Genomic DNA, 17,500 nt, shown 5'->3' with positions numbered 1-17,500 from the left:
CTCTATGTCTGTCTGTCTCTGTGTCTGTCTGTCTCTATGTCTCTGTGTCTCTCTTCTCTGTGTCTCCGTGTCTCTGTGTCTCTCTGCCTCTATGTCTCTCTATCTCTGTGTCTCTATGTCTCCGTGTCTCTGTGTCTCTCTGCCTCTATGTCTCTCTATCTCTGTGTCTCTATGTCTGTGTCTCTATGTCTCTCTGTCTCTGTGTCTCTCTGTCTCTGTGTCTCTCTGCCTCTATGTCTCTCTATCTCTGTGTCTCTCTGTCTCTGTGTCTCTCTGTCTCTATGTCTGTGTCTCTCTGTCTCTATGTTTCTCTGTCTCTATGTCTCTGTGTTTGTTTCTATATCTCTGTGTCTGTCTCTCTGTCTCTGTCTCTCTGCCTCTATGTCTCTGTGTCTCTCTGCCTCTCTGTCTCTATGTCTCTCTGTCTCCATGTCTCTCTGTCTGTCTGTCTGTCTCTCTGTCTCTATGTGAATATATATCTCTCTCACTTGCTCGTTATGGGTCTCTTGTCTTTGTCGGTACGTCAGTCTGTCTCTCTCTTTGTTGGTCTGTCTGTCTCTCTGTCTGTCTGTCTGCCTCACTCTCACTCCCCCTCTCTCACTCTCACTCTCTCACTCTCACTCGCTCTGTGACTCTCTTTGTCTTTTTATCTCTTTTTTGACTTTTTCTGTCTTCAAATCTTTCTCCCTCTCTTTGTCTATTCACCCCTTCGTATTTCTCTGTATGTGCCTCTGCCTCTCTCTGTGTCTATATCCCTGTCGCTAGAGTCCCCCCCCCCTCGCTCTCTCTCTCTTATTTGTCTCTTTCACACACACACACACACACAGACACACACACACACACACACACACAGAGTACCCAGTCTACCAGGTGACTCACAGAGCTGCCAAGAAACTAATCTTGCCACAAGACACGGGACAGCCGAACAGTAGTCAGACGAACGTCACCGCACAACCTCCAATGCGATCCGACCAGCTTCATGGAAGAGAAAAATCCTCTTGACAAACACTTGACAATGGCTTCTTTCTTGTCAGAACGCATAATACTGACTCGATTGGTCCTTAGGGCCCCTAACCCGTGCCATGAACAAGCCAGGAAGAAAGAGAATGAGAGGGAGGGACAGAGAGAGAGGAGGGGCTGGGGAGAGATAGAGAGAGAGGGAGATGGGGGTCGGAGTTGGGAGGGAGCGAGGGAGATAGAGAGAGACTGGGGTGGTGTGACGGAGAGAGATAGAGAGAGAGACTGGAGTGGTGTGACGGAGAGAGATAGAGAGAGAGACTGGAGTGGTGTGACGGAGAGTGAGAGAGAGAGATAGAGAGACTGGAGTGGTGTGACGGAGAGTGAGAGATAGAGAGACTGGAGTGGTGTGACGGAGAGTGAGAGACTAAAGTGGTGTGACGGAGAGTGAGAGATAGAGAGAGTGACTGGGGTGGTGTGACGGAGAGTGAGAGATAGAGAGAGAGACTGGAGTGGTGTGACGGAGAGTGAGAGATAGAGAGAGACTGGAGTGGTGTGACGGAGAGAGAGAGAGAGAGACTGGAGTGGTGTGGCGGAGAGAGAGAGAGAGAGAGACTGGAGTGGTGTGACGGAGAGTGAGAGATAGAGAGACTGGAGTGGTGTGACGGAGAGTGAGAGATAGAGAGAGAGACTGGAGTGGTGTGACGGAGAGAGATAGAGAGGAGTGGTGTGACGGAGAGTGAGAGATATAGAGACTGGAGTGGTGTGACGGAGAGTGAGAGATATAGAGACTGGAGTGGTGTGACGGAGAGTGAGAGAGAGAGAGAGAGAGACTGGAGTGGTGTGACGGAGAGTGAGAGATAGAGAGACTGGAGTGGTGTGACGGAGAGTGAGAGATAGAGAGACTGGAGTGGTGTGACGGAGAGTGAGAGAGAGAGAGAGAGAGAGACTGGAGTGGTGTGACGGAGAGTGAAAGATAGAGAGACTGGAGTGGTGTGACGGAGAGTGAGAGATAGAGAGAGAGAGAGAGACTGGAGTGGTGTGACGGAGAGCGAGAGATAGAGAGAGAGAGAGAGAGAGACTGGAGTGGTGTGACGGAGAGAGACAGAGAGACTGGAGTGGTGTGACGGAGAGTGAGAGATATAGAGACTGGAGTGGTGTGACGGAGAGTGAGAGATAGAGAGACTGGAGTGGTGTGACGGAGAGTGAGAGATAGAGAGAGAGACTGGAGTGGTGTGACGGAGAGTGAGAGATAGAGAGAGAGACTGGAGTGGTGTGACGGAGAGTGAGAGATAGAGAGAGAGACTGGAGTGGTGTGACGGAGAGTGAGAGATAGAGAGACTGGAGTGGTGTGACGGAGAGTGAGAGATAGAGAGAGAGACTGGAGTGGTGTGACGGAGAGAGATAGAGAGACTGGAGTGGTGTGACGGAGAGAGATAGAGAGACTGGAGTGGTGTGACGGAGAGAGATAGAGAGACTGGAGTGGTGTGACGGAGAGAGATAGAGAGACTGGAGTGGTGTGACGGAGAGTGAGAGATAGAGAGAGAGACTGGGGTGGTGTGACGGAGAGTGAGAGATAGAGAGAGAGACTGGAGTGGTGTGACGGAGAGTGAGAGATATAGAGACTGGAGTGGTGTGACGGAGAGTGAGAGATAGAGAGAGAGACTGGGGTGGTGTGACGGAGAGTGAGAGATAGAGAGAGAGACTGGAGTGGTGTGACGGAGAGTGAGAGATAGAGAGACTGGAGTGGTGTGACGGAGAGTGAGAGATAGAGAGAGAGACTGGGGTCAGCAGGCAGCAGAAGAGCATTCAGAAAAGGCCACAGCATGTATGTAGTAAGTAAGGAGGTAATTTACGGTGAACATAATTCATCGATCGCATTACGTTCACCGAACAAATAGCTTTTATTTGCTTGTTTGTTTGTTTGTTTTGAAAGACTTGTACAATGAAAGAGAGGAGAGAAGCAGGGGTGAGGATCTGACAGAGAGTGACACTGGGACGAGAAAGAACAAAACAGCAGGAACTCATATGATTTGCATGATCATTTGAACTACACACACACACACACACACACACACACACACACACACACACACGTTCGCAGGCATGCAGACACAAATTCACGAGCGCCAAGTCGGAAGCATCCCCATTCACCCATCCACCCCCCATCCCTTCCTCTCTGTCTCTCTCTCTCTCTCACACACACACACACACACACACACACACACACACAGTCATGTTCATAAAGTTGTATTCATCATTACTTGGCACTGTACAGCCTAAGGCTGCCAGGGAGAAAAAGGAAGGCAAACAGCAACGAACGCTGACTGCTGCTACGATGGTCATGACATGCTCCAGTCCTACGCGCGCTTGTTTGCGTGTGCATGCTGACACACTTGCTGTGCGTGCGTGTTCGTCCTAATGAATAGAACAAGCTACAGATAATATGTGTGTGTGTGTGTGTGTGTGTGTGTGTGTGTGCCTGCACGCGCATTGTGTGATTATGAGAGTGCGCGCGCGTGCGTGTGTGCAGCATTCTCGCCAGCAACATAATAAAGCGAAAAACAACCCATTTCCAGCCGGTATGATTATCATAGTCGCCACTTTTCCTTGTCTGGGAAAGCACAAGGTCTGCATTGCAGACTGGAGAATGAGTCAGACTACATGAATACTGCAGGATGAAAAATATACACACCATCTTTCTGTTCTGCCCCACTTCCTTTGAAAACATGAAAGAAAAGAAGAAGAATAAACGAAGTCAGTCTTCACTCGCACTGGGTAAAGGGTGTTGTTAACCCTGTAATGCCCCCCCCCCCTCTACCCCCTACCCACTCCCGCCCCCCCCCCCCTTTGCAGTCCGCTGGGCTGTAAGCAACATGAAACATAGTGGTCTGAGTATGAAGGGAGATCACTATTGGCCAATGCGAACATAGTGGTCTGAGTATGAAGGGAGATCACTATTGGCCAATACGAACATAGTGGTCTGAATATGAAGGGAGATCACTATTGGCCAATACGAACATAGTGGTCTGAGTATGAAGGGAGATCACTGTTGTCCAATATGAACATAGTGGTCTGAGTATGAAGGGAGATCACTGTTGTGCAATATGAACATAGTGGTCTGAGTATGAAGGAAGATCACTATTGGCCAATATGAACATAGTGGTCTGAGTATGAAGGGAGATCACTATTGGCCAATATGAACATAGTTATCTGAATATGAAGGGAGATCACTATTGGCCATCACGAGACATAGTGAAGGGAGACCACTTTTGGTCCGATCCGTCACCTCTGAGGGTCCGATCATCCAGACTGGTGTTTTGAGGGCAGATGTAAAGACGGTCTTCCTGTCTGCCTCTCGAGTGGTTGCCTCCCTGTCTCCAGATAAAAGACACTTGAGTGTCGGGAGGAGGGTAAGGCTGCCAGTTCTGATGAATCTTTTCTTTTGGGAGGGTGGGGGATAGGGGGGGGGAGCGACGAGAGGGGACGGGGCCACTCGACCCTGATATTTGGTGTAAGGGATGAGTCAGACTATCTAAATACGACTGTACTGTGGTGGAAAGAACAAAAATAGACAAGAGAGTAAAATATTTGAAACTTTAAACGTTCGTCTTCAAAGAAGTCATATTTAGTGTTAGGGTATATGTACATCAAGACAGGTCTTTCATGTTGTCATGTCGGATTCATTCTGATTGTCAAGCGACATTTCCAAATAGAACAGCATTTTAATCAAAGAAAAGCATTAGTTGGAGTTCACAGTTCTTAACATTTACACTTCTGGGAACATTATAGTGGTGTTCTGTTCTGTTCTGTTGGATATAAGAGAGGCTGGTGGCATAATAATATAAAGTACATTATTTGCGTTATAAAGTAAATTATTTGCGTATTTAGGTCGCAGGACTGTCTTAGTTTCAAACGAAAGAACTGTAATGTGAACGAGGAGGAAGAATGATGTTGCCCTGAATAGTTGTGTGTATCAGTGTGTGTGTGTGAGTGTGTGTGCGTGCGTGTGTGTGTGTGTGCATGCGTGTGTGCGTGCATGTGTGTGTGTGTGCTTTGAAATTATTCGATGGACAATTAATTTTGATCGAATGCCTGTTCCTCGCTCAGTATCTGTTGGTTTTAAAAGAATATATTTCAGACAGAATGTTTGTTCTATTCTGAACTCAATGACCGTTGATTTTAAAAGAATATATTTCAGACAGAATGTTTGTTCTGTTCTGAACTCTGTGCAAAATATGCGTCCCAAGTCTGGACTCAAACTGTCGAACTACGACAGTAACTGTTTCTGTCCGATGTTGATTACATGTTATCCCAACATCTCGGTAAAGGCAATAACGCGAAAATGTGACATTGTGATTAACAGGGACACAGTAATTAATTGTGATTAACAGGAACACAGTAATTAATCAGTCCATAGCTTATTTCGGTGAGTCAATGACGGATTGATCGATCAATTAACTAACTGGTAAACGCCGTGGCAGAATCGATTAGGCGTTGGACTTGTGATCCAGTGTTCACCAGTGATCCGAGTTTGAGTCTTCGTACACACACACACACACACACACACACACACACACACACACACACACACACACGAACGCGCACGCACGCACGCACGCACGCACACACACACACACACACACACACACACACACACACACACACACACACACACACACACACACACACACACACACACACAAGTTTCAAGTTTCAAGTTTTAATTATCCTTTCACTCCTATTGGAGTATGGAGGATTACTGCAAAATACTCATTTTCGTGCCCATAACAAACATTTCCAAATACACAACAATGTCACATAAAGTTGAGAAAACACAAATGTCTTTTAACTCCAAAAGTGTAACTAGGCAACATTTGCAAATCTAATCATCTTACTTACAGCTAAAATGACTTTTTTGCCGCCTTTGAGTATATTACAAAAATTAAAAACCGATTTTGGAGACAAATATTTTTTAGGAACATATCTATTTCGTAACTGATCATAATTGGGACATTCCATTATAAAATGAAACTCATCACCAATCACAGACATGTTACAAACCTTACAAAATCGTAACTCTCGTGGTATGCCTTTGTGTCTCCCTGTTTCTATTTCCAGCTTATGATTACTACTTCGAAATCTGAAGAAGCTGATAACATAATTATCAGGCATTTGACTTATATATTTTTCTCTACCAAATCCACTTTTGAAATTTCGATAAAACAAACATTTACTACTCACCCCCCCCCCCCCCCCCCCACACACACACACACACAGTCCTTGATCTTTGGTTGTGTTAGCCAGGTTATCATCTGTCTTTAACCTTTCTCCGGAGGAAGTGAAAGGGACAGTTCAGGGCTGCGGTAAAAGAGAGATGGAGGGAGGGGGTGGGGAAAGAGGTGATAGTGTGGATGGGAGGAGGAGGGGGAGGTGGAAAGGACGAGGTTTCCGTGTCAAGGCCAGTCGTTCCCCGTTATTGATGTGTGTGTGGATGGGGTGGGAGGGGGTGATGGTGTGGGGGGAAGGGATGTGTGTGATGTATACACACTGGAATAAAACAGGGTCGTGGACTTGTTGCTGGTTTTCTGTTTTGGGTCCCTCCATTTTTCTTCTTCTTCTTCGTCTTCTTCGTTCTTTTTTTCTTTCTTCTTCTTCCCGATCCCATTGGGTCAGGGCGGGCGTGTTTGTGGAGACGGGTCGTTGACTTATGTTCACAGCCAGTTATGATGATATATTTGTGTCTTTGTTGCTTTCCCTGTGTGTGTTCTCTTTCATTTTCTTTCTCAGCTTCTCTCACATTCTCATCTCCTCTTGTGTGTTTGTGTTTTTATAGTTCGTGTGTGCGTGCGTGCGTGTGTGTGTGTGTGTGTGTGTGTGTGTGTCACGTGTATGCATGCGTGTGTGCGCGTGCCTGCGTGCGTGTGTGTGTTTGCGCGAATATATAATTATATTTACATGCTTTCGTACACACGCACGTGCGTTGATTTTATTTTGAATTGAGAAGATAGATACACCCCCAACGCGTCAAACAATATCTTATCAAATGCAAACAAAGACGAAAGAACAACCGTGAATATATAAATAAATAGATAAACAAATACATGAATGGGTGAATGAATATATAAATGAATAAGTACATGAATAAATAGATAACCAAATACATGAATAAATGAATGAATGAATGACAGAGAGAAAACGGACAACATGACAAGGAGATGATTTTCCTTAAAAGAGCACAAGGGGGGTGGGGGGGTTGGGGGGAGGCGGGTGGAGACGGACGAAGCAGGGTGTCCACTGAATGCCTATCCCCTCCAGGCCCGATACTGCTCCGTGCTGGGCGCTAATGTCAACCTGAACCGACAACGGTGGTGTTTGGTTTGACAAGTTTGATGGTGAATTAGCTCAAGTTACCCTCCCCCACCCCTCGCCCCCGTCCACCCCGCCCCTCCCCATCCCCAACTCCTCCCCCTCCACCACCTCCACTCAGCCTAATGTTGCGATTTTCACATCATACCGCCTTTCTTTCTTTTTTCCACATCCCATGGGTTTAATATTTTTTAAACTGATGAAAGTTGATGACCTCACTTACAGGTTTTCGTTCACGCGCGCTACACATACACGCACACGTACGCACGCGTGACACAAACGCACACACACGTTCTCTCTCGCTTTCTCTCTGTCTCTCTCACCCTCCCTTCCTCCCTCCCCTAATCTATCTGCTTGCCTGTCTGCCTGCTCTCTCTCTGTCTTTGTCTGTCTGTTTGTCTCTCTCTCCTTTCTCTCTGTCTCTCTTACTTTCTGTCTTTCTGAATTTCCCCTCCCGAGCTTTGTCCGAGCTTTGTCTTTGACCCCCGCCCCTCTCTCTCCGTGCAGGCCAATCCAGTGTTACACAAAAGGTTACTGCCGTACAGACAACTTAGCAGCAGCCTGAGATCTCCATGCGACATCGATTTTTTTTTTTTTTTTTTTTTTTAAGAGAAAAAAAATCATGCCTCCAGAAATGTGCCTACACGCACGTGCATTGTGCACGAGCACATAGAGTGGTCCAGTGCAATACGATGCATAACTTTGAAATCCAATGCCACGCGAGGCAGTGCAAAACCATGTAGATGTAGTGTAGTGTCATGAAATGCTGTGCAGCGCAGCACAACAGAATGCCATGCAAACCAACACGGACGCAGTAAATGCACTGCGATGCAGAGCAGTGACAAGCAGCGCAGTTGAGTGCAGTGCAAACGGATTCCATTGTGATAAATGCATTTGAATGCAGTACAATACAGGATTATAAATGGCCAACTTCGTGCTATGCTGTACAAAACACAGTTCAACATTGTACAATAAATGTATTGTAAATCAGTAGCCTTTTGTTCTTGAAGAGGCAGTGACATGAGGTACATAGTGCATTATGGGTTTGACGCACGTAAAAGAGCTCATGGCAATAAAATAAAAAAAGTGCCTATGTTCAAACCCAGTCCACTGTGATGGCTAAATGAATATCACACACACACACACACACACTGAGCGTGCTCATGAATGCATATATACTGACTAGAGGCAGTGGTATGTGTCTTTTCTCTCACTCTTCCGCCATTTTGCCCCCTCCCCCCACCCCCACGACACCACCCCTCTCTCAGTCTCTGTCCTCTCTTTGTGTTCTGACAGTGTATACCCTGGCACACCAGATGACAGATGGTAAAACGTAATTCAGACCTGCATCAAGTGGAGATGAGTTTTACAGCCCATCAACTTTGGCCCGAGGTTCACGATTACATGCACAGATGGGCAGGAAATTAGCAAGTTATGGACACAAAGGAATTAACCAATCAGATAACGTGTAGTTGGAAAGCACGTGGCGTGCACTGTGTCCATGAATATCATTGGTTCCACCAGCTCTGTTCTGTCAGTCGTCTAATAGTAATTTGTGTTTGGAATGGCGTGGCTTGTGTGCCAGTTAATAACGAACTGAAAAATTGGGGACAAGAAATAGAATTAATCAGACGGAAATCAATTCACTGAGGTTTTCATTTTGACGAAGCCTTTTAGCACGTCTGTGTGTGGATGCGGGGTATCAGAATGGAATGATATGGATATCCGGCTCATAGAACTAATTTTCTTGTCATTGCTTCTCACATTCCACTCCACTGACCCCCTCCCTGACCCTCAAACACATGCGCGCGCGCGCCCGCACACCCTCACGCTATAACTTATCATTGCGTTTTTGTTTTTCTGTTCTGTTGTTTTCTTTTCATTTCAGTTTGTCCGTCTCTGTTAAAAGGGTGGCGGGTCTATGGCATTTCTGTTTTTGCTGTATGTCAGCGTTCATTATTAATTTTGTTTATTCTAATGTCATTTATTTAATTCTACTTTCTTTTATTTTATTCTGTTCTATTTCATTCATTGGATGGTTACATGCAGAGGTAATTGAAATACATCTGTTCATATTCAGTGGGACTATGTTTCAATACCATGAATGATGTCCTCACTTAAAAGATCTTTGTACACGGAAGCTATGGATTTTGAACTAAGGTGACAAAACGTGGGGCGTGAAGATGGGTTTATGATTATCTTGAACAGTGCTGCAGGGTATACCTTTCAGAAAGTCCAGCCCACACTCCCGAAAAAAAAATTATGGTACTCTTTTCGTCCGTGAACTTCATTGATTACCCATCCAGTACATAAATCAGTATAAAGTTAGCATATTACCTTATCACTTTGATCGATCCCTTCCATTGTATTCCGCAGCATTCAGTATATATTTGGCATATTAGCGTTTCGTAACTTTGGAGAATTGTCACGCTCTATATGAGAGCGGACTAGAAACCCCCACCCAACCCAGCACTAACACCCTGACAACACAAACACAGACTAAAATAATTCAGGGTTTACATACATTTATTCAGTCACACACAGAACTTGCCAAATAAAACTAACCACAATCCCAGCCACAACAACTGATACACTTAAACGACAACAGAATGGATAAATAACCCACAAAACCCCCCACAAAACACAGAGCTTTAAGACACGGCCGTCCAGCGGCAGTCAGTCCGGAGAATGCTAACAATGAACTTAGGACGTTTGACGAATAGATAAACTGAAGCACTGCACAACACAGGAGAACGAAGACTTGGACGGTGAAGACTGGAAACAGATGAAGACGACAAAACTAGAGGCAGTGATGGAAGAGGGCAGCAGAAAAACAGCAGTCAGCAGCAGATGGAGCAACAACGCCGCCTGGCCAACACAGGCTGAAAGGGAGATGGTGCAGGAAGTGGGATGCTGAAAACTGCATAGATTTCATCACCCTTCTGGTAGGATTACCCCTGCCCCCCTCAATGAACACCCAAGACAAACTGATAAAAGATTTAACGAAACTGAAACAGCATTATAAAATATCACTGTAAAATTCCGTTTGACAGCTCCCTATCCTTCACATTAATTAGTGAACACATTTTCTGGAAGAAAACCATGTACAAAGAAACGTGGAGGAAGAATTGGGGGAAAGCTACAATTAGGAAGTTATCAATTTAACCTTGTGAAGGTAACAAAAATATAAACATTGTTACAATGACAATAAAGGGGTTCACAAGGAAACGTTAGTGGCTGAAATACTTTAAGCATACTTAATAAATCCCAGTAACCATTATTTTTAAAAGTTATGTTTAAAATATCACAACAGAGGAAAACAATACAATCCTGACGTTTTTAGCATTAACCCTCAAATCCCAATAAACAAAAAAACACCTCGCATCTTAACAGAACAGGACAAACGAACAAAGAAACAGCACTTATAACAGCCAACTGACAAGTACAGACTACAACAGATAAGTTCAACAATGCAACAGCGAACTCACCAACCAACCGGGTATCACTACCCTGATGCTGGAAAAAAAAAAAAAAAAAAAAAAAAAAAACCCCAAAGAAGAGACACGTCCAGCAGGGCACCCCCTCTGAGCTGGAGCACACAGGATACAGAAAACATGGCCACCCGGAGGAAAGGCCATCCTCAGTTAAGGGTACCAACTGGGCAAAAAGCCCCAAACCCAAACAGACACGACCTTCCTCAAAGAAGGCCGCGGGCGCAAAGCCGAGAGAAGTGCCACTGACAGAACAGAGAGACTTTAAACTCTGTTCAGCAGTGACACAAACACACGAACGAGACTCCCCGATTGCACGTAAAAAACGCACAACCGGAAACTAACACACACTGAACGAATGCTCGAATGGGAGAGGGTAAATGGGGAAAATAATGCACAAAACACTCCACACGAGATTGTCATGAGCTGTGACAGAATCCTTTTCACTGTACTTGTCTTCTGTTCTTTACATCAATACTCATTCCCACAAAGGAAGTCTCCATGTGGTGTGTATGTTTGCGGGTGTATATTTTGCAGTTTTTCAGAGGTGAAGATTGGTATAATTATGTATGCTGCGTGCTACAATGTATTGTTGTCTTGGTGAACACGTATTGTTGACTTTTCCCCTTGCGTGAGAAGAGCGCTTTGTGCGAGTTTGCCTGCTATCTTCTTGTGTTCTCGTTCTTGGTGTTGTTATTGCTGTTGTTGTTCTCCTTTTTCTCAGTCGGAGTAGTAGTAGTGCTGTTGTTGTTGTGGTGATGTTGATAACACGTACTGATGATTGTAAATAGGTGCGCGTTGACGATGACATTGTTTACGATGGTTATGACGACAATGATAAAGATGATGGCGGGGACAAAGATCATAATGAGAGAATGATGAAGATGACAACAACGATGATGATGACATATGACCATGATAAACATGAAAACAGCGATGATAATGACAGGTGACTATGATGTAAATGATTACAACAACAGTGATGATGATGAGAGGTTGACTTTGACGAAGATGAAAACAGCAACGATGACGACGATGATGATGATGACAGTGCTGATGGTGATGACAGGTGACATGTCTGGCGGACTTTTTCCAAGACGACGCCATTTTCATCGCCTACGGCCAGGAACGGATGACGGCGGATGACTTTGACCTGGTGGACAGTGGTCAGTGCATGTGTTGGTACACACGTCCTTCGTTCCCTCTTCTGTCCGTCCCTCTGTTTCTCTGTCTGTCTGTCTCTGTCTCTCTCTCTCTGTCTGTCTGTGTGCCTCCCTGTCCGTCTCTCTGTCTCTGTCTGCTGCCCTCTCTCTCTCTCTCTCTCTCTCTGAGAATTTCGTTGTTGATATGTGTATGTGTTCGTGTGTGAGCCTGTGTGTGTATGTGCGTGTGTGCACGGCAGGGGTGGGCAGGGGGAGAAGCGATGGAATAGCCAGCCAGCGTGCAATGTTGGAAGTTTTAAAAGTCAGTCACTGTGCAAGAAACTGCAATATATTACGACCAGATGTTCCTCAGTGACAGATGACAGAAGCAGGCATGAGATGACGCTTGCAGTCACTGCCTTATGATGCGTTGATTGTTCTTGTGTCGTCACAGAGGTACGTCACGTGAGATGACGCCTACAATCACTGCCTTATGATGCGTTGATTGTTCTTGTGTCGTCACAGAGGTACGTCACGTGAGATGACGCCTACAATCACTGCCTTATGATATGTTGATTGTTCTTGTGTCGTCACAGAGGTACGTCACGTGAGATGACGCCTACAATCACTACTTTATGATGTGTTGATTATTCTTGTGTCGTCACAGAGGTACGTCACGTGAAATGACACCTACAATCACTGCCTTATGATTTGTTGATTGTTGTTTTTTTGTCGTCACAGAGGTATGTCACGCGAGGAGATGACGCCTACATTCATTGCGTTATGATGTGGTGATTATTCTTGTGTCGTCACATAGGTAGGTCAGTTGAGGAGACGACGTATGCATTCACTGCATTATGACGCATTGGTTGTTCTTGTGTCGTCACAGAGGTACGTCATGTGAGTGCTTACCGCGCGGCGTCAGGCAAACCACGTGACCGTGTGACGTTACGATCTCCCAAGTCGGCCCGCCGGTTTACCACATCTACTTCCCGAGAGAGTCTGAACGGTGTGTGTTATCTTGTGTTTGTGTTTTGGTGTGTGTGCGAGTGTGCGTGCGCGCGCGCGTGCGTGTGTGTGTGTACAAGGGGTTGGCGTGTGTGTGTGTGTGTATACGAGGGGTAGGTGGGTGTTGAAGGTGAATAAATCCCATGCTGATGTCGTTACCCTGCAGGTACCGTGTCTCCCAAGTCCGGTCTGTCGCCCAAGACACCACGCAAGTTCAAAACTGTGTCAGCGGTAAGTCGGCAGATATCCTCTCTGTGTCTCTGTCTCTGTCATTGTCTCTGTCTGTCTCATTGTCTCTGTCTCTCTGTGTCTGTCATTGTCTCTGTCTCTCTATCTCTCTGTCTCTGTCTCATTGTCTCTGTCTCTATGTGTCTGTCTCATTGTCTCTGTCTCTATCTATGTGTCTGTCATTGTCTCTGTCTTCTATCTCTCTGTGTCTGTGTCTCTGTCACTCTGTCTCTGTCATTGTCTCTGTCTCTCTGCATCTCTGTGTCTGTCATTGTCTCTGTCTCTCTGCATCTCTGTGTCTGTCATTGTCTCTGTCTCTCTATCTCTGTGTCTCTGTCTCTGTCACTCCGTCTCTGTCATTGTCTCTGTCTCATTGTCTCTATCTCTGTCATTGTCTCTGTCATTGTCTCTGTCTGTCTCATTGTCTCTATCTCTGTCATTGTCTCTGTCTGTCTCATTGTCTCTATCTCTGTCATTGTCTCTGTCTGTCTCATTGTCTCTATCTCTGTCATTGTCTCTGTCTGTCTCATTGTCTCTATCTCTGTCATTGTCTATGTCTGTCTCATTGTCTCTATCTCTGTGTCTCTGTCTCTGTCACTCCGTCTCTTGCGCGTGTTTGTTTCCGAAATTATTATGTGCACGCGCTCGTGTGTCATTGTGAGTGTATATAGGTAAGTGTGTGTGTGTGTGTTTCAGCCCAAGTACCGGCAGCAGAACGGTCATGGTTCCACCGCCCCGCCCTCCGTGTCCGGCGACAGTCACATTGCTGGTGAGGAACACCTTTCTTTATCAGAGCTGGGTTGCCCCAAAACGGAGTGTGCCTGCCTAATGTGGCTGGTAAAAACGGTCATACACGTTAAAACTCATTCGTACATACAAGTGATCCTGGGAGTTGCAGCAAAAAGAAAAGAGCTACTGATGTCACGGTTCGGAAATCCAAACGGTTTTAAACTTTAGTTTCTTGTTTCTTTTTCTTTTCTTTTTTTTCTTCTTTTTTTTCAGTTTCGGTTTTTTAACCCGGTATTTTCACATTAGTGTGTGCCACAGCTGCAGGACCAATAGGAGTAAGGATAAAGAAGTTTGTTTTTGGTGACAGCTGCCGAACTGTGATCATTTGTTGTGTTTTGTATATCAGATGATGATTGTATTATTTTCTGACAGTTCATTTCGCAAATTAAAAATGATTGTTTAATGTTGACAAACTGCGATTTAGATGATGGTGGTGTTATTTGTCTGGCAGTTCATTTAGCATATTAGAAATAATTATTGGATGATACGCAAAATCAGGACTCGGCTGCTCATGACTGTTGAATGAAGATTTGGATGACGATTTGTTATATCAGGTCACGCTTATTCTGCTGAATAACAGTTGCTAGTTTTAGAAGAGCATGTGCTAACCTAAGTCATGTGCATGCAGCTCAAAGAAGGAATCTCCAGGTACATGCGAAATCAAGAATCACGTGGCCACAGACTGAAAACTGATTGGCTGTTTCAGATGAGGAAACATAAGACTTATGTAGAATCGAGTCATGTGGCTACTGACAGTATAATGATTGGCTGTTTCAGAGGAGGCCTTGGGCGTATGCGAATGTAAGAGTCGCGTGATTATTGGCTGTTTCAGGAGGAAGTGGAAACCTCGGGCGCATGCAGGTTACAGTCACGTGGCTCTCTGAATATTTATTGGCTATTTCAGAGGAGGAAACCTCGGGCGAATGCAAAATCAAGGCACGTTGCTGCTAACAGAATGCTGATTAGCAGTTTTTAGAGGAGGAAACCTCGAGAGTATGCTAATCCAAGAGTTGCGTGCCTCGTGTTTGAATACTGATTGGCTGTTTCAGAGGAGGAAACCTCGGGCGTATGCAAAATCAAGTCACGTGTTTGCTGACTGAACTTTGATTGGCTGTTTCAGACGAAGAGGCCTCTGGAGTGCCTTTGAGTTTCCAGGAGCGTTACGAGATCGGCCAGGTGATTGGGGAAGGCAACTTCGCTCTGGTCAAAGAATGCGTGGACAAGTAAGGCTTCAGCATTCTATTTTCAGGAATTAAACCATTTTGAAAAAAATGTTATTTTCCTTGAAGAGTGGAAATGGAGGGATTGAGGCTTTGAGGGGTAAAGGGAGAACAGATACATGAAAAGGAAGGTGTGGGGGGAGAGTGTTTGCTCGTAGCTTGGTGCTGGCAGGAAGCAGTTGTCTTTTAAAACAAGAGAATCTCGCGCGCTGGTACACACACACACACACACACACACACACACACACACGCACACACACACACACACACAGAGCAACTGAGTGCATAGGCAAACTGGGAATAAGTGACTAGGGATCACCAGTGTAGTGATAGGCGAAACGGGAACAGACGAATTGGGATGACCGCGCCAGCAGTGGCGTGACTTGGGAGCCGGTTATGGGTAGGACCGATGTGATTTTCTTGCGGTTTGTGGGAAGGGGATGGGGTGGGGAGCGGATCCGCTCTCTCTCTCTCTCTCTCTCTCTCTCTCTTGTCTATCACGTACCTCCCCCCCGTCTGTCTCACACTGCCTGTCTCTCTCTGTTTCTGCCCCTCCCCCCTTACCCCCTTCCCTCTCTCTCCCTCTTTCGCTTTCGCCCTCAGAAGAGTTAGGTGGGACTGTCGTAGGTTTTGAAATGGAGAATGGTAATAGATATCGCTCTTACTTGTCCCAAATTGCCTCATGTCTTCAGACGATAGGAGGGGGGTGGGGGTTATTGTCAGAGAATGGGGCAATGGGACCCAGATCAGTGTCTTCAGTGAGGTAAGCTTATATACCATCATTGTTCGTTTCTGTTCACAGGACAACAGGACGACACTACGCGCTGAAGATCATTGACAAGTCCAAATGCAAGGGCAAGGTGAGATCATTGTAGTCAGTTTCCCCGCCGTTGGTTCTCTGTGTGTGTGTGTGTGTGTGTGTGTGTGTGCGTTGTGTTGTATTGAGTGGTATTGTGTTCCTTTTTGTTTGTCACAGCAGATTTCTCTTCCGTGCTGTAAAAGTCCCGGGCTGCTTTACCTGTGGAGAGTGTGTCGCCACAAACAAACTTTATGCTAGTTATTTTCCAGTTTTTCGTGAATAGCTTGCTCGACATTGTTTAATGAACTGACAAGTTACACCCGGGGCTGAAAGAGGGTACTCTGACACTGTTCATGTCCGTGCACTCTAGAACTGACTGGCATTTACAAGGATTGCTGTTATGATTATGTTGATGATGATGGTGACTATGCTTATTTTATAATCATCTTCTACTTATTGTTATTATCGGTATTAATTTTATCATTGTTATTCTTACAAAGCAAACTAACGCCTCGTTTCAGGAGCAAGCGGTGGCCAGTGAGGTGTCGATCCTGCGCAGGGTGAAACACCCCAACATTGTGCAGCTGGTGGAGGACCTGGACAGGCCTGACGCCCTCTACCTCGTCATGGACCTCGTCAAGGTCTCGGTCCTTTTTTTGTTTGGTTGTTTTTGGTTGGTTGTTTTTTATGCTCTTTTTTTGTTTTGTTTTGTTTTGTTTGTTGTTTTTTTGAGTTCATGGGCTGCGACCCCCACGTTCACTCATATGCACACGAGTGGGATTTTACGTGTATGACCGTTTTTACCCCGCCATGTAGGCAGCCATACTCCACTTTCGGGGGTGTGCATGCTGGGTATGTTCTTGTTTCCATAACCCACCGAACGCTGACATGGATTACAGGATCTTCAACGTGCATATTTGATCTTCTGCTTGCATATACACACGAAGGGGGTTCAGGCACTAACAGTTCTGCAGATATGTTGACCTGGGAGATCGTAAAAATCTCCACTCTTAACCCACCAGGCGCCGTCACCGTGATTCGAACCCGGGACCCTCAGATTGAAAGTCCAACGCTTTAACCACTCGGCTATTGCGCCCGTCACATGTATGACCGTTTTGATCCCCGCCATGAAGGCAATCCTACTCACATTATAGAGGGCGAGGGTGTATACCGGCCGGGTATGTTCTTGTTTTTATAACCCATGGAACGCTGACATGGATTGCGGGATCTTTTGTGTCTCACAATTTTGTGTCTCACTGTATGTTAGAGTGTGTCATGTATTTTGTGTCTCACTGTATGTTAGAGTGTGTCATGTATTTTGTGTCTCACTGCATGTTAGTGTGTGTCATGTATTTTGTGTCTCACTGCATGTTAGTGTGTGTCATGTATTTTGTGTCTCACTGTATGTTAGAGTGTGTCATGTATTTTGTGTGTCATGTATTTTGTGTCTCACTGTATGTTAGAGTGTGTCATGTATTTTGTGTCTCACTGTATGTT

General features: G+C 45.5%; 1 protein-coding gene across 2 annotated transcripts in view; it reads left to right on the top strand.

Annotated features, from left to right (window-relative positions):
• The window catches only part of LOC143283656 (serine/threonine-protein kinase DCLK1-like), a 57,638-nt gene that overhangs the window by 20,874 nt on the left and 19,264 nt on the right, over positions 1 to 17,500 (top strand). For both annotated transcript variants that reach the window (XM_076589870.1, XM_076589869.1), the window contains exons 3-9: positions 11,887 to 11,983; positions 12,849 to 12,968; positions 13,134 to 13,198; positions 13,892 to 13,964; positions 15,105 to 15,207; positions 16,007 to 16,064; positions 16,525 to 16,644. In XM_076589870.1, the coding sequence (XP_076445985.1) occupies positions 11,887 to 11,983; positions 12,849 to 12,968; positions 13,134 to 13,198; positions 13,892 to 13,964; positions 15,105 to 15,207; positions 16,007 to 16,064; positions 16,525 to 16,644 (636 nt within the window). The remainder of the gene's footprint in view (positions 1 to 11,886; positions 11,984 to 12,848; positions 12,969 to 13,133; positions 13,199 to 13,891; positions 13,965 to 15,104; positions 15,208 to 16,006; positions 16,065 to 16,524; positions 16,645 to 17,500) is intronic.

The sequence above is a fragment of the Babylonia areolata genome, chromosome 7 (genome assembly GCF_041734735.1).
Source record: "Babylonia areolata isolate BAREFJ2019XMU chromosome 7, ASM4173473v1, whole genome shotgun sequence".
NCBI classification, from domain to species: domain Eukaryota; kingdom Metazoa; phylum Mollusca; class Gastropoda; order Neogastropoda; family Buccinidae; genus Babylonia; species Babylonia areolata.
The sequence above is the reverse complement of the archived record's forward strand: the minus strand, read 5'-3'. Positions and strand labels throughout refer to the sequence as shown.